Raw genomic sequence first — 18,623 nt, forward strand, 5'->3', positions numbered from 1 at the left:
GCTCGTTAATGTTGCGGTGATTTGAGGTCGTCGCATTTTGTTGGTACTGGTGCCGATTTTATTTTTTACTGCCACACTTCGCAAATGCCTTTTCACAACACTGATGGCACAGCACAATAGCTATTATTACCCCAATATTTGCTTTGAATGTCATTCAATTACAGCAAATCATTTCAACAAGAGAGTGAGGCGTCGATGCGTGTGCGGTCCCTCGGATTTATGCTAGACTGCTTTCCCATCTGAGAGCATTAGTTGGTGGACATTAACGATCCCACGGTGTCCTTCACCAAGAGTGGGCAAGTTATCATAGGAACCCTGAAAATACAAATTCATATCACCTTTAGTTGATCGTCAGGCCTGGCGAGCTGGTTTGTGAAACACTTGGACCAACCCCAAAAGGCGGGAATAACTGAGGAACCCTACAAAGTTAGTCGTGGTAGTAGTCATAATATGAGTGGTAGTGCTCTTAGTGGTAGTAGTAATAAGCTTCCAGTTCCGGGTGCCTTCATGTGAGACGCTGGTTCGAGAAGTTCCTCCCTCCAGCTCATCAAAACTAAGTTTCCCGGACCAGATCCGTTGTTATTTTCCCATTTTATTTCCATTCCTGTGTAGGTGCTCATGTTTTTGTACAATTTTCCATATCAAACCGTACCAAGTTGCATCGGGATGTCGAAATTGTGTCCCTGTTAAAGTCCGGCCTACTCGCCGAGTCGGCATGCCGCTTCTGCCCCTGCTTTGACCAACTCTCCCCAAAGCTCACCTCTTTCCAACTTTACTGTTTTCCTTCCAGAGAGTTTCCATCATTCTTCCATCTTGTCCACTTCCTGTGTCCTCATTCTTCCTCACATCCCATATCTTCGAAGTTGCCCTCTATTTTGTCTCTCGGCCCTGTGTTGTGTTGTTCCCCCCTCTCCCGCTGTTTTTTGTCCGTTTCCTGTTGCATCCTGATCCCTTCTATGTTCTAGCTCCTCCATGAGCATAGCCCACATAAAAAGCAGTGGTATAAGTCGAAAGTAGTTGTACAGGTAAGAATTATTGTATGGTGACTCGATGTGGTGACAAAGATAACAACTCATGGTAGCACGCTTGCCTCACGTCTATCATTTGGGTTTAATGCACCAGATGGGGATTCGCCTCCAAATTATATAGTTCTCTATAGGAATTACAGCAAGCAATCCATTAAATTGCAATAACATAAAAGCAGTCATTATTATTATTATTATTATTATTATTATTATTATTATTATGTTTTGTTTGGCTGGCCGGATAACATAGATGCATGCACACTCCAGTTTGGATATATGGCATTACTATTCAACGGATCAATACAGGCGGTGCTCCACAATTTTGATGCCAACTATTTTGTGCGCAGCAATTTCAACAGATCAAATACACTAAACAGATCACAAAGTCAGCCTTCTTTCACCTGAAAAACATTGCCCGTCTCCGCTCATCCCTCTCCTCCACGGCTGCAGAAACCCTCATCCACGCCTTCATCACCTCCCGTCTGGACTACTGCAATAGCCTCCTCTATGGTTCACCCTCAAAAATCACCAATAAACTCCAATACATTCAGAACTCCGCTGCCCGTCTACTCACTCATTCCCGGACCCGTGACCACATCACCCCCGTCCTTTACAAGCTTCACTGGCTCCCCATCCCCCAGAGAATCCAGTACAAAATCCTCCTCTTGACATACAAAGCCCTCCATAACCTGGCCCCATCCTACCTGGCTGACCTCCTCTCCAGACACACTCCCACCCGCAACCTCCGCTCTGCTGGTACCAACCTCCTGACCCCCTCCATCCGGACCAAATTCAGATCCTGGGGGGACAGGGCCTTCTCCATCGCTGCTCCCACCCTCTGGAACTCACTACCTCACACCATCAGAGACTCCTCCTCACTCACCACATTCAAAACATCACTAAAGACCCACCTGTTCAACGCTGCATTCAACATTCAACCCACAGCATTTAACCCCTGACTATCTCTTCTCCTTCTCCCTCCTTTTGCTTTAAATATTTCCCTATTGATTCTTGTCTTGTCTTTTTGATTCTTGTCTTATATATATGCCGTATATCGCTGCTGTTTGTTTTCTCGATTCTTGTCTTTTTGCAATTGTTGTTTTCATGTATTGTTATGCATTATGTTTTCCACTCTGTCAAAGCGCCTTTGGGCTTCTGGAAAAGCGCTATACAAAATAAATGAATTATTATTATTATTATTATTTACTGTATGAAAAAAACTTTAAAAAAAACATTACCTCAATTTAATGAAACCGTCTTGTGCAAAATGTCACAGCTTTGTAGGATTAGAGATAACCGCCATCCTCCCACCTCAAGCAACAGATCTGGACAGCGGCGGAAATGAGAAGACATTGCCATTAAATTGCCATTTTCATCTCGGCTCTTTCAATGTCGTAAAAAAATTGAAGCGGCCCTGAGCCTTCAATTGTGGAGCCAATTACCCTGCAGGTTCGCCAGCTTTGATGAACGATGGAAGAACTACAAACAATCGTCACAGATCTTTAAAAAGAACATGATGCCCATTAATAGTATAATGTGCGTGTGCGTTCTCTTTCTCTTTCTCTTTCTCTTTCTCTTTCTCTTTCTCTTTCTCTTTCTCTCTCTCTCTCTCTCTCTCTCTCTCTCTCTCTCTCTCTCTCTCTCTCTCTCTCTCTCAGCAGTCACCTTTTCGTTGTTGCGAAGAGGAAATTAGTGCTCCGTCACAAACATTTCCATGCAAATTTTAATATGAACATGTTGCCTGCGAAGTAGACATCATGAACAGCCAAAGGGTTACAACGACTGTCAGGAAATAGATAAGAAAATCTGTATTTCATTCAATGGGGAGACACAGCCTGTCATGCACTGCCTCCGCCATAAGGATGGGTATCTACAGGAGCAAACACCAACCAAGATTTTTAAGAGCTATGTGCTCATAACAACAAGTTCCTAGAACACGAAGGCACAATTACGATTCCCACAACCAGAAAACACACTTACTAAATGTGTTTTTCATAAATGAATGACATTTTGAATGACAATTAATGAATGACAATGAATGAAATGAATGACATAAATGAATGACATTTTTCATAATTTCATAATTTTCATAAATGTACTAAATGTGAAAACACACTTACTTTAAACACACTTAAACACACTTACTAAAGGCACAATCTTACTAAATGGAAACATCTGTATCCAAAAAGTGGAGCTACAAGAACAACGTGGTGGTTTTCCTCTCATTTGCACAAGCAATCCAAGCTAGAGTGACGTCGATGGCAAAAAGTTTCACCAGGAATGACGCAACATCAAATTTGGAGTTTAAAAATTTTTGCCCGTATGCTGTGACCCAAAGTCTTTAGGCCCTGGGGCATGAACCCGGGGGTCAAATCCAAAACAATCATTACATATTTCACGCACCCCCCCCCCCCCCATGTTGATTGCATATACAAAGTTCAATTTAAAAAATGTTTTAACAATAATTGTATTTTTGGTTAGTTGACCTTTTGACCTTACCACACCAGGTGGCAGGTCCAGAAATTATATTGCTCTTGCACCTTCTTTGGATGTGTTGATTATAACTACCAAGTTTGGTGAATTTCTGTACAACCGTTTAGGATGCAATAGGATGCGTTGGAGCTGGAGGATTACAATATTCCCACATTTATTTTCAAAAAGCGTGGGGATAACAAGTGCATGTGGCTTATAAATTAGTAATAATGAATGATAATTAATTAGGTACGCAACAGGTCTACCAGAAAGGATTAGGAACTCCTGAGGAATCCTCAGTGAGGATGCACCTTTACCCACCTCAATATCCTGAAACTCAGCTTGTGTGCTTAGATCCTTCTAGGGAGTCTAGAACAAGACAGAGTTGACAGTTCAGTAAAGAAAAGAAAATCTTCATGCATAATTCTCTCATAATAAAACTGTCCCACGGTCCACGGTGGACAGCCGCATCCATCAAATCAGCGATACCTGAACTGCACAATGGCACTTTTTTTGTTTTTCATCAAGAGACAACTGGATGATGTAAAGGGAAGGAGATGTAAAGTTATATTCAAATTAATGATGAGAATCGACTTATTACATCGAAGATAAGTAAACTGATCGAATAATGAATGCAGTGTGGATAAAGAAGAGGAATGATGAGCCTAATGGACACCCACATCCAATTTTGCTTGAACAAAAGACCGATTCAAAATCAGGCAAACCACGATCCAACTGCATATCAAAAGTCATTTTTATCCTAAAAAGAAAGACTATACAATGCTCCAAATCAGTAATATCATTAACCACAATTTGCTTTTTCAAGTTCTTGCAACTCGTCAATTGCCCAAAGTTCATTCAGCATTACAAAACAAGAAAGAGCAATCAGAGAATGCAGACCCTCGCCAGGATGTGTTTTAGTGGTTTTTAAGGCCTTTGTGTTAAAACAAATATTGCGGCCGAACCACGTGACAGATGACGTCATCATTATTGTTTTTTCCTCCACCAATTTATTCCTTGATGATGCTCAAGAAATTTCATCTTGATCGGATGAAGTTTTGTACTTGTCGAATTATGACGTCATGATGGAGGCACTTATGACAACATAATTAACAGATGTTATTCCCCGTGGAGAGTTCTTTACAATGAGCCATGTCTCAAAAAAAATTTATGCAGCACTTTCGGAGATATAGAGGTGCAAAGTTTTTCAGTTTTTCCAAGATGGCGCCCCTATCACGTGACCTATGACGTCATAATTATCGCTAAAATAAATTCTCCAGGATGAGGTGCACCGATGGTGAAAATTTCCTGTCAATCGGACAAACGGTTGCAGAGAAAATCATATTTATTCTGTGCGGACAAACAAACAGACAGACAAACAGACAAACAAACAGACCGACAAACAGACAGACAAACAGACAGACAAACGGACTCAAATGCAATACCCTCTCCACTGGCGAGGGCAATAAAAAGGAGACACCAATAGAGAAGACACTGGTTGACAAACTTTTATGAACATTCTGGCAAAACAATGAAGTATGGAAACATCACAGACAATGGAAAGGCTTTGTTTACAGAAAGGTCATTTGGGCAGCTCGGCCATTTAGTAGTCGGGCTTAGACAAGTATACCTTAAAACTATCTGAGAAAGTGGCTTTCAGAATTTCTGCCAGATGAGACACGAGATCATGTTTAAAAACTCAAGGCAGAAACAAGTTTGCACGCACTTTGTATCATGTTAGTAAAAGTTTACAAATGCAAAAGCTGGACTTATAAAAGTTTGACGGACAGACGGAGTTCCCGGAGCTGGAGGATGACAATATTCCCAGGTTTCTTTTCAAAAAGTGTGGGGATTACTCGTGCATGTGGCTCTTGTAAGTTCAGCTTTTGCACCAATAAACTTTTACTGATTTAATTTGACCGAATAAATCATAACAGCCTGCACCGATTTGTATCATAGTGTTTGTCTCCTTATATTGCGGATAATATTAGTATGCTGGTCGTGGTGGGGTCATTACCCTAATCGAAAGACTCCTCCAATGTGCACCCAATCTCCTGCTTCGGCACCATTTTCACTATAATTGGACATTTCCATTTCCTCCGCACAGGATAACGACTGAGCATGACGGGATGTGATGTGAAAGACCCTGCATGCAGTGCCCTGTAGAGGTATTGTTCCCAAGTGTTAGTCAAGTATAATTTGTGGTGTAATTTGTATCGGGAGAGTAAATGGCATGAAGAAAAGCAAGTACAAAGCACGATGGAAATTGATGGCCTCTGCAATGATACAATTTACACCTTTTTGAATACGACATGAGCAGATATTACGTGTTTAGGTATAGGATGAGGTGTGTGTGTGTGTGTGTGTGTATGTGTGTATGTATGTGTGTATGTATGTGTGCGTGCGTGTGTATGTGCATGCATGTGTGTGTATGTATGTATGTGCGTGTGTATGTATGTGCATGCAATATGTATGTATGTATGTATGTATAATAATAATAATAATAATGCATTTATTTTATATAGCGCTTTTCAGGAAGCCCAAAGACGCTTTGACAGAGTGCAAAACATAATGCATAGCAAAACATAAAAACAATTGCAAAAAAGAAGAATCAATAGGGAAATATTCAAAAGCACAAAGGAGGGAGAAGGAGAGGAGATGGTAAAAACAATAATGATGTTTCTTCATCTCCTTGTCCTGCATGTACTGTATGTAACAAACTCACCTATGAACATTCAACTGCAGAAAAATAAGGCCCATAGTTTTGGAGTACAGGAAGAGCTAGCAGAGTCGAAAAGCATAAAGTTTTAAAAACAAAGCAAGGATGAGAGATGAATGTTTGATTTGAGGTTGAGAAGCAGTGGGATGACAGGTATCAATGCTGAAACGAGTACTCCTAGCAATCGATATAAATTAGGAAAACCGGAACTTTAAATATAATAAACTCAAAGCTGACAAAAAGAGAGTTCAACAACAGAAGGGAATAAATAGGAGGCAGATGCAAAAGAGTCCGTATTGATTAAGGAAATGGTGAGAAACATCGGGGTTTTTGTATTTTTGAATAAGTAAGGGTGAGGGAGGTGGTGGGAGGGGTGTGATGTGTGTGGGGGGGGGGGGGGGGTTACGTCAGAGATACTTTTAGGTTTCTGCATGCCAGATAGGGAATTTAGTTTGAAGGAGAAATCTTTGGGATAAAGGGATGATTGTCAAGCAATAGGCCAAGAAGCCAGGCTGCAATAAATAAGGAAAATAGGGATAGCACAAGGATCAAAGGAGGTTGTCCTGGCATTAACGCCTAGCTGATCCTCGTGTTAACCTGCCCTGGTGTTGGGCGAGCGGCTAGGGCGCCGGCTTAGGATCCAAGGATCCTGGGTTCGAATCCCGGTCGATTGCTGAATTAACGCCAGGGGGGTTGACTCAGCCTGTCATTCTTCCGAGGTCGGCAAATTGAGTACCAGTTCACTGGTAATTCCCTGCTTGTCGTTAAAAGGCGACAAACAGGGTTGGCGTCAGGAAGGGCATCCGGCCGTAAAACATTGCTTCAAATATGGGACCAAAAAACAACAACAACCACGGTTCCCGAAAAAGGCCAACCCCCACTTTGCGGGGAAAAATGGCCTCTAAAGGTGGTTTTTTTTTTTTTTTGATCCTCGTGTTAACCATTGCACGATTCTGGTTATCGTGTTAAAAGAACGGTTGTATAGCAACAAAACAAAAGGAAAGATTAGGATGAATTCAAAAGACCAGGGTCTTTACAATGGAGGAAATGATTAGAGGGTGGGTTGGGAGTTCAGACGTCGGAAAGAATGAATGAATGAATGAATGAATGAATGATCGTTTTAAGGCCATTTTCCCCCGCGAGAGCGGGGGTTAGCCTTGCGGGCCCCATGACAATCATGGTTCCCTGTTTGAGGCAATGTTTTTATTCGGAAAGGAAGAGAGGGATTTAAACAGAATGCAGGCATATGGTAATATTGTTTAAAATGTTTCAAAACATGAATGAAAGAGCACCATGTGTTCAGGAACACATTTATTACCCTAATCCCAATCATGCTCAGAAGCAATGTCTAAAAGCGAGAGAGAAAAGAAAAGACTTGTCATGATTTTGACAACATGTGACCTTGTCAGTACTTCCTGTGTGAATAGGTGATGCCAAATATGCAGGTTCCGCCCAGGCAAAATTTGTGGCCAAATTGCACACAATGACGTGCAAAAGCAGACCGAGCCTGCCCAGCCACATTGCCCTTTTATGTTCTTCCAATATTAACGTCAAAATTTCTTACCACACTGTAATTACACATGCATGATAATATACGAGTGGTGGCTCGTGTGCAGCCACCCGGCTGCTGGTTGCATTATTTTCATTGAGCACATTTTCTGCTGATGCAATCCCTGTCGTATAGAGAGGGATTGCACTTATCTAGTACTCATTTTGCTGACCTCGGAAGGATGACAGACTGAGTCAACCCGACCTGACGTTAATGTGCATTTATGTATGTAGGTGTGTATGTATGTATGTATGTATGTATGTATGTATGTGTGTGTGTGTATGTGTGTGTAGGTGTATGTATGTGTGTATGTATGTATGTATGTATGTATGTATGTATGTATGTATGTATGTATGTGTATGTATGTATGTATGTATGTGTGTGTGTATGTATGTATGTGTGTATGTGTATGCATGTGTGTATGTGTATGCATGTGTGTGTATGTGCATGCATGTGTGTGTATGTATGTGTGTGTATGTATGTGTGTATGTGTTTATGTGTGTATGTGTATGTGTTTATGTGTGTATATATATATATATATATATATATGTGTATGTGTGTGCATGTGTATGCATGTGTGTGTGTATGTGTGTGCATGTGTATGCATGTGTGTGTATCTGTGCATGTGTATGTATGTGTGTATGTGTGTATGTTTGTGTATGTATGTTTGTATGTATGTTTGTATGTATGTGTATATGTGTCTGTGTATGTATGTGTATATGTATGTGTATATGTATCTGTATGTATGTTTATGTGTGTGCATCTGTGTATGTATGTATGTATGTATTATGTATGTATGTATGTATGCATGTATGTATGAATGTATGTATGTATGTATGTATGTGTATATGTGTGTATAGGTGTGCATATGTGTGCATGTGTAATTGTATGTGTGTATGGGTGTGTATGTATTTGTGTGTATTTGTGTGTATATGTATGTATGTATGTATATGTATGTACAGTCACGTGAAAAAGTAAGTACACCCCATGTAAAGTTTTGACTTTTTCAACATATTTCAACACACAGCTATTTGATCTTCATTTCAACAATGTTTTTATTTTCAAAATTCAACAACAATTGGTATGTTTAGGGTCATTGTCATGTTGCAAGGTCCACCTTCGGTTGAGCTTCAACTTTCCGACAGATGGCCTCACATTATCCTCAAGCACCCTCTGGTACAATGAAGAATTCATGGTGGATTCTATGATGGTGAGCTGCCCAGGCCCTGATGCAGCAAAGCTGCCCCAAACCATAATATTTCCACCTCCATGCTTTACAGTTGGTATCAGGTTCTTGTGGTCAAATGCTGTCTTTGGTTTTCGCCAAACATATCTTCTGGTACTGTGGCCAAATAGCGCTACCTTTGACTCATCTGTCCAGAGCACATTGTTCCAGAAGTGCTGGTCTTTGCCTAGGTGTTCATTGGCAAACTTTAGTCTTGCCCTGATGTTCTTTCTGGACAGCAAAGGTTTCCTCCTGGCACACCTCCCATGTAGATCAAATTTGTGCAGGCTCTTTCTAACGGTAGACTCGTGCACTTTGACATCAACAGTGGCAAGAGGTACCTGTAGGTCACGTGATGACAATCATCTGTATTACCCAACTATTGACCCCCAAAAAAACGTTAACAAGTCTGTAAAAGCACTAGAACTGTATTACCTCCACACAAAGGTAGAGGGATGTTATGTTTTCAGCCCCGTTTGTTTTTCTGTTTGTCTGTTTGTCAGCCGGATATTTTTAAAAGTTACGGACGGATTCGGGCGAAATTTGTGTGTGTGTAACAAGGGCCGAAATTTGGTGGACAGGTTTTGTGTGTGACAAGGACGAATTGATTGGATTTTTGTGAAGATCCAGATCCAGATACTAGATTTTTTAAATGATTCTTCACCATTTAGTGATAGGGCAAAAATGATGTATAGCAGGATATCTCAAAACCCCCGCTAACCGCCGCTCTAGCAGGGAAAATGGCCTTTAAAATGCCTGTTGTTTGTTGTGTATCTCAAAAGGTTGTGGACAGATTCGGACAAAACTTGTTGAATGATTTGGGTAGGTCACAAGAACAAGCAGATTCTATTTCGGTTCAGGTCTGGATACAGATCCGGCCTATCAGTGGGATACAAAACGTAAACTGTTCAGCATGGCAGAGGTATGCACTCTACAGAGTACCATTCTAGTTATACTTGTGATCCTTATATAATCGTCCGATATTATTCTTTATATTACTCAATCGTAATGAAACTATATGGACTTTTGGGCGAAACATTGACTTGTACCAAACCATTCAGTAAAATCAACTTTCATTCCACACTTGTTATGCATGGTGTATTATCCACTGACATCAGGCAAAGCGTCGCCAAGTCTCTAAGAGTGACATATTGTGCTGGAAGTAAGAGAAGTTTAAAAATTAATTCCACATCATTGTCAATACCACAAGCTCGGCCCTCTTATCTGCCTGCACCAGATAGGATATACCACAATGTCCAATCATCCATTCTTCCATAAGAATTTGTTCTGAGTACATTGAATGTTATTGGCTTGTTTTTTTCCCCTCTTCCTCCTTTTTACTTTTTGATTCATGGGAGGGGAAGAGTGGGGCTGGGGTTACTTATTATAATGAGTCATAGACACCCACCGTGTGAATCAACTACTGTAGCTTAGGAATTTTTATTCTGTGCATGAAGCGCAAAGTGGGATTAGGTATTCGGTTCAATCTGTCTGTCACCGGCATCAATCTATAATCGAGGAACTACTTAATTTCAATCGAGTGTTATATTTCATGAATACTATTGACCATGAATCGGAACACGAACTTGCAATTTAGCCGAACCTTGGCACTGCATTTGGCAAATTGTGCGGAATCTCATGCCGATCACACATAAGCACGGAAGAGCAAGGTAACCTGTTTTAGTCTGTCTGCCAGTCTGCTAGTCAAACATAATTGAAAATCATTCCGAAGAGGACACGTACTGTTTTTAAGGACGTCATAAAGGACACAAACAACAGGTACGAAAAACTAATGTAAAATTTAAATAAGGTGGTGTAGGAGACGCTGCATCAACGGCGGTAAACTTGACCTTACTTATTAATGAGGGTGCCAGTGAGTCCAGGGCCAGGAAAACCAGGAGGGGGCAAGGGGAAAGCCATCTCCCTGGAAGATTCTGCGACGTATGTTCACTCCTGGTATTTCGATCTTTTATTCCGAGTGCTGTAATATCAACGTGTTATTCTCGGGCTCCATTGCTTTCTGAATCAGTTTGATAATTTTTGGCGACGATCGTGTGTGTGTGTGTGTGTGTGTGTGTGTGTGTGTGTGTGTGTGTGTGTGTGTGTGTGTGTGTGTGTGTGTGTGCGCGTGCGTGTAGAAATAAAATGAAAAAAACAAGACGTGTGTGTGTGTGCATGTGTTCGGATCCAGATCCTTTCTGCTTACTCAGTAACTCATTTACAATGCACCAAAGTCAGTCTATCTTTGCTTTCAGAGCCAGAAACAATGGGTAACGAAGGCTTATGGGTAACAAAGGGTAGTGGAAAAAAAAAAAACAACAGCACCTGTATCTTTCCAGCAGTGCTCCAGTGTTTGGAGGTCCGGTAGAATGTGCAAACAGTTAATGCAGCAATAAGTGAAGAAATCCAAAATTACAATCTTGCCATGAAGATCGGTGTGTAATGACAATGCTCTCTCCACATTCAGCCAGGTAAGGTCTGTCACACAATAAAGAATATGCAAACATCAGCAAAATAGCAGAATCAGATTGGGATAACGTACATGCAAGTGCACAATATTATCTGAGATATAGCAAATTACATTGCATGGCAAATCCGAAATAAACGGAAATAACTCAATACCAGGCAACAATGTACGAACCCTGGTGTTGGGCTAGCGGCTAGGGTGCCGGCTTAGGATCCAAGGATCCTGGGTTCGAATCCCGGTCGATTGCTGAATTAACGCCAGGGGGGTTGACTCAGCCTGTCATCCTTCCGAGGTCGGCTAATTGAGTACCAGTTCACTGGTAATTCCCTGTGCGTCATAAAAGGCGACAAACAGGGTTGGCGGCAGGAAGGGCATCCGGCCGCAAAACATTGCTTCAAAAAGCGGACCAAAAAACAACAACAACCACGGTCCCCGAAAAGGCCAACCCCCGCTTTGCGGGGAAAAATGGCCTCTAAACGGTGGTAATGTACGAAGCTCTCACAATCATAAAAACAAGGCAGGACAGTAATACTCATATGGACAGTCATACTCAAGCTCCAAGGATGCCACCTGCTCCCAGGGTTCAAAAAGGTTATTTAGGGAGAGGGTCACTCTGGAGCAAAGTCGACCACTTTGTGGGGCTTGGGTGACACGAAAAGCCACCTGTAAAACAGATGAGATCGTCCGTGGATCATGTCCGGCCCTGAGGCCTCTGAGGATACCAGGGCAGGTGGGAGAATGTCCCCGAATGGGTCCTGGAGCCCCGGACAAGCTCCTCGGACGGAATCCCATCTGTTCCTGTGGTCTGCTGAAAAGTCCCATGGATCCCGACCTGTTCTGCAGATGGGATCGCACCTACTCCGAGGTTCTACTGAAGGGTCCCAGGATCCAAGGAGTCTGCCTGAATGCAATTACAAGCTTTATTCAAGCATGGAAGTACTAAAAAGAAAATCCCAAGATCAAAAGACCCTAACCTTACTTTCCACCTCCTCCCAGCTTCTCCCTGACCACACCACCTCTTCTAGCACCTTTCCACACTCCTGCACCCTGCCAACAGTACCTCCTCCCCTATCCTTAACTGTATGGACCTCAAACATCTGAGGCCTCTGCCCCAACCTGACAGATCTCTCAACCCAGGCTACTGCTGATAAACCAAGATCTGTTTAACAGAATCCTTCCTCCCACAGGACTCATCCCCGTCTCTGCTTGGCTAATTTATCTCCTGATTTGATAGGCCGGAATCCCATCCTGGTGGAGTTCTCCATTTCTCACACTTTCTCCAGAAGTTCCCCAGAAGCACTTTATTGTACATCAATAAGGTTCTCCATTTCTCACTGTCTATGTACTAAACTTACAACTCCCAACCCCAGGAGTGCCTTTCGCTGCAACTTCCTCTTCGTGTGTGTGTGTGTGTGTGTGTGTGTGTGTGTGTGTGTGTGTGTGTGTGTGTGTGTGTGTGTGTGTGTTGTTGTTGTTTTTTTGCACCGTCCTCCCAACAGTGACAACTCTGTCCACATCTCTCTAAATCTCTCTCAGACAACATGGACCAACTTTTAACTACTCATCCAAACTCTCTCATCCTCATATGTGGTCATATAAATTGTCACCATACTAACTAGCTGGGTATCGGTACCTGTCTCACCAAAACAGCATCCGTCCAACCTCAAGAATGAATTTTCAAACTTGTCCTTATCCTCTAAAGTCTAAACCCTGGTGGTGCCTTCTTAAGTCAGCACCCAACTACTCCTGAACTCTGTAGTTTGCACATCTGAAGATGGAGAAATTAAGTTAAATGAAACCCTCGATGCTGATTCTACAACTGGACCAGACGGCATCAACTCACGTATCCTAAAAAAGTTGCTCTGCTGGTTTTGCACATCCTCTCTTTCTGCTCTGTTCACACCATTATTTGCGCGAGGTCATCCAACATCTACTTGGAAATCAGCCAACATCACTGCATTGTATAAACAAGGTGCAAAAACCAATCCCTTTAACTACAGACCCATCCGCTTGCTTCCAATCATGAGCAAGTTCATGACATCCATCCTTGTTTTTCTCTACTAGCCTAATCTCACTAAGGTCACCAATTTGGAATCAGAGCAGGTCTGGACATGCTACATTGGACATGCTTCGACTTTGGACAGATGGAATAGATGAAGCAATGGATGGAGGTCCTCAATAGATGGCAGATGCGAGATCAGGGCCATCTCTCAACATATTTCGAGCTTTTGATAAAGTCTGGCATCCTGCCTTGCTCTCCAAACTCTGCCTATGGCATCCAAGTCCGACTCCACACATGGCTTAGTAACTTCCTCCACTCCCATAGCCAATGTGTGGCATTCAACGGAATCCTTTCATCGCTCCTTGTCAAAGCTGGAGTGCCCCGACGTGGTGTTCTGGGCCCAGTCCAATTCCTGGTCTTCATCAACAATCTATCTGACTCTCTAGAAAATCCTCTTTATCTATTTGCTGATGACTCCACCCTCCACTCTCATCCTTCAGACAAGCAGGCTGTTGCCTCTTCCCTCTCTTCAGACTTTGAAAAAAAAAAAAAAATCAAAAGCTGGTCAAACACTTACAATACAGTACCTCCTCCCCTACTGTACTGTAAACACTAAGATTGTATTGTAAACACTTTCAATCCTGAGAAATCTCACACTCTGGCTATCTCTCTCCGAAAGGACCATCTGGCAAACCCTCCTATCTACTATCTCTACAATCCTATGGAGGAAGTTCAGTCATTCAAACTTCTGGGTCTCACTATCAGCCATAATCTTTTTTTGGAAAACCACATTTCCAAGCTGGCCTCCAAAGCAACCCGTCGACTGGGCATCCTCTTGTACAAAGTCCTTCCTCGGCATACCTGAACTCTTATCCACCTATAAGGCTTTTATCCTCAGCTTGTTGGAGTACTGCCCTCTGAGTTGGCACTCCTCTCTGCCTCACATCTTGATCATCTTGATGCCATGAAAACCGAGGCCTCCAAAATCATTGGAATCTCTCACGATGAATCTCAGTCTACAGGCCTATTCTTTCACTACACAGACAGGTCAGTGGTCTCTCCATCTTATATTGCCTCCTTTCTGGTCTTGCACCCTCTGCTCTTTCCATGCTATATCCCTCCTCCCACTCCCAGCTTTCTGCAGGGTGCATGCAATCCTCCACTAAAGCCCCTTCTAGTGAAACTCCCAAATTTTAGAAACACTATTCACCTCCACTCGTTTGTTGCAACCTCTCATTCTTCCCAACTTTCCTTATTTCTCCAATTCTCCATCTATTTTGTCCCTCAATCCTGCTGTTGGTGTTAACCCCCTCTCTTTCTATTGTTCCTTTTGTTCTGTTGGGTCCCGATACGTTTTTTGTTATAGCTCTTCCATGATCCTTTGTATTTTGGGTAAAAGAACGGATTAGATGGGGTCAAGAGGTCAAAGGTCAGGGGTCATGGCAGGTAAAAATGTGTTACTTGAGAACAGCTGAAGGGATTTGAATCAAACTTCAAATCCCAGCGAAATTGGCGACCCAATTTTCAATTATATGACAAAGTACGTATAATGATGTAATAATGTGGGCGAAGGAATATCAGTCAACGTCGCAATGTTGAAGAGTGCCATTCTAACTTTTTACTTTTGGTAGGGGTGCCCCCATGAAATGCCAAGACCTATTCATACACATTGACTCGGCATTTGGCCAAGGAGGAGAAAAACCCTTCGGGAAGGGGGATATTATGAGTATCAATATTGTTTTGCAACAAAATCAACATTTATGCTATTATCATGAGTGTTGTTATTAGCTTTGCCACAGAGGATGGATGGAGGTGATGTTTTCATCCCTGTCTGTCTGTCTGTCTGTGTTTGTTTGTCTGTTTGTGAACAAGACAAAAAAAATCAAAAGGTTATGGACAGATTCGGACAAAACTTGGTGGACGGGTTTGGTCGTGTGACAAGGACAAATCGAAACGATTTCGGTGAAGATCTGAATCCGGATCCGGATACGAGAATTTTAATTTTTTTTGAAATGATTCTTCACCATTGAGTGATCGGGCCATAAATGATATATAGCATGATGTTTCATAAAGTTGTAAATGGATTATGACCAAACATGATGGATGAGTTGGTTAGGCAAAAATAACAAGCTGATTCGACTTTGGGTCAGGTCCGGATCCAGATCCGTGGGATACAAAAACGTAAACTGTTCAGCCGTGCGGAGGTATGCTCGCTACCGAGTGCCATTCTAGTTAATTCTATTAGAAGTGGCCTTGGAAAAGTGGCACGATGATCTATCTATACACCACAACATGGATTTGGGGAGGGAAGCAAATGAAGTCGCTACAACCTCCATCATGTGAACCTGAGTCCTTGAAGGTTTGGTTGAGATTGGATAAGTAACGACCTAATTTATCGTGGTTAAAAATAAAGAGAAACAGACACCAAATTGCATATGTTAGTATGATGGGGTTCGTTATTTGAAAAATTCCGACGACTTCATCAGCAGAGGCATTTAAAATAACATTACAAACCACAAACACATATGATTACCTTTTTAAACAGTGACTGCTGCTGTTTAACACTAAACTGAAAGGGAGGAAACCCGATGTTCTTGAGGCATTCTATTCTCATTGCATCCCTCACAGACTAACGGGCCTGAGCCTAGATATACTGTAATCTATATGCACCAGAGAAGATAAAAACCTCACCCTTCCTGCCGCTCCAATACGGCAAAAAAACACGTCAAACCATGGCATGTTTGTCCTCACACAATGGAGGCTTTACAAAAGGAATGGGTTTCCAGCATTATGATTTTTGGTACAATTGCACATATGAAAGCAATACAAAAAAACAGGATGTCGCCCAAACTGAATGACCCTTCAACTTGACCTTAACCATGAATTTGCAGGCAAACATCCTAACAGGCACAGATTTCATAAAGAGACCTTGTTCAGATTTCTCAGTGAGGACAGGATCCACAATACAGCTAGAAAACACATCATGTGACTTTTAATGCCAAAAAGAAAAAGGTTCAAGTCTAAGATTTGAGAGATCATTCTTGCCTCTACAAACGACAACAAGAGTGCAGAGTGCACAAAATAATCCTGCCACTGAAAACATCAAGTGGAAGAGGACAATTAGAAACATTCGGATTTCTTCCCTATGCTGATGATGTAAACAACCGTCAGCAATGTGACTCGTTTGCGATGGCAAGCTGTAATAATTGCTAAGTTGCCTTTTCCAGGGAGCAAAACTCAAAGTGGGAATTTTTGTCAATGTCAAGGAGCTTCATGATGTTTCAATATATATATATATACTATATAGTCATACCCCGTTTTACGCCATTTCGACCGACGTCAAATCCGACTTTACGCCACTCTTCTAGAGTAAATTTCAGTTCAGCGAACATTATGTGCGACTTTACGTCACTCCTACAGACGTGGAAAAAAAAATTTCCTTAAAAATATATTTAAAATAAATAAATAAAATAGTACATAAATTAACAATAAAAGAAGGTAAAAAACAATTTAAAATACAATAAAAAGCACATTAAAAATATATATATGTACGTACAGTATACTGTACGTATGCGCAACTGCTGGTTCTCATTCAAAACAGAGGCGACGTACAGTATTCCTTTACTGTGTCTGTGTTAGCCATGGGTCCAAAGAAGGATAATGCTAGTGTTTCCAAGCATAATGTGGTTACGACTGAAGATAAGTTAAATCTGATTAAAAGGTATGAAAAAGGTGAAAAAGTGTCGGTGATAGCGCATAGACCTTATCGCGAATCGGAACTGCAATGCGTCATGGGATCGGAAAGGGGCAATAGCGCCGCCGGCGGTCGGTCACTTTGACCGACTGCTTGTTTACATTGACACACTACGTGATCCTGACCACTTTAAACTACTTTTAGGACTTTTTTACTGTGACAAATTAACTGTGAACTGTGATCAGCTCATGAGCCAGTATTTGCAAGCCAAGGACACCGTCGCAAAACTGAAAGCTGCCATTGCAGTATGTAACAAGAAGCTTACTGTTTCGGACATAGCAAACTGTGATGAACTTGTGAAACTTTATACAGGTTTACCTAGTTATGACCTGTTTAAGTGGTTATTAGCAGAAGTATCCCCTCATGCACAGAACCTTCATTATTATAAGGGCAAATTATCAATGGAAGACAAGACCTGGCAAATAAACAATACTACAAAACTCGGAGTTAAGCGATCTCAATCTTTAGAGGATCAACTACTCATGACACTCATGAAGCTTCGGCTTAATCTTCGCGACGAGGACCTCGCATTTCGCTTTGGATTAGGACAAAGCACCGTCTCCCAAGTTTTGTTCGCAAGTGTACAGCCAATATAAGTCAAGACTTACTCTCAAGTGCCTTGTTGATATTACACCTAGCGAAACAATTTCATACATTTCCAAACCTACAGGAGGAAACACGTCGGACAAAAAAATTGTAAAGATGACGAACATTGTAGACAAGTTCCAGCCCGGCGATATTTGTATGGCCAATCGAGGTTTCAACATTCAGGAACTGTTCTTGCATAAGCAGGTTGTTTCTCTTCTCCAATGGGAACCCCCCTTTCCCTCAAATATTTCTTTAAATCGCTGGATTTTAATGCCAAAAACGCTGAATTTCTTTCACATTAGCCATCTTCCTTTCCGTAAACACAGCGTCGATCGTAGACAGACGCTTCCTCTTCTGGGTTCGTGTTTACCTTTGCACCCTTTGCGATCCCATCATGCTTTGCGGTGGAGCGCCCTCTGTTGATATTTACCGATTCGCGATAATGTCTATGCCTTGGGGCTGCCACGGTCGACGGTATCGACCATCATTCATGATAGGGAACGTATTCTCGCATACGTCACTGAAAAAGCGCCGCCAGCTAAGTCTGCTAAAATGTGTTTTTTGTGTTCAGAAGAGACGCCATGTTTAAGGTGAATAACATAATCTATCTATAATTCCAGTAATCTCTGTCTGTACGTCTGTACGTCTGTACGTTTGTTTGTCTGTGACCGCTGTTTCTCGACAACCACGGGTCCGATATACTTTTAACTTGCCAGGTATATTGCTGGGGACCCGAGGATGTGCCTTTTCAAGGTTTCATATTAATCGGACAATTACTTACCGAGCTATGTCCAAAAAACGATTCAACCAATCAGAGAGCAG

The 18,623-nt window shown here is 41.9% G+C and overlaps 1 protein-coding gene across 3 annotated transcripts in view; it reads right to left on the reverse strand.

Moving 5' to 3' along the window:
* Positions 1 to 18,623, reverse strand: part of NHLRC2 (NHL repeat containing 2) — a 277,896-nt gene that overhangs the window by 206,438 nt on the left and 52,835 nt on the right. For 2 of the 3 annotated variants that reach the window (XM_078773794.1, XM_078773793.1), the window contains exon 2: positions 11,316 to 11,468. The exons of the other annotated variant lie outside the window; for it this stretch is intronic. In XM_078773794.1, coding sequence (XP_078629920.1) covers positions 11,316 to 11,468 — 153 coding nt within the window. The remainder of the gene's footprint in view (positions 1 to 11,315; positions 11,469 to 18,623) is intronic. 3 annotated transcript variants of the gene reach the window in all.

This window comes from Myxine glutinosa, chromosome 3, assembly GCF_964187855.1.
Source record: "Myxine glutinosa chromosome 3, kmMyxGlut1.1, whole genome shotgun sequence".
Classification (NCBI taxonomy): domain Eukaryota; kingdom Metazoa; phylum Chordata; class Myxini; order Myxiniformes; family Myxinidae; genus Myxine; species Myxine glutinosa.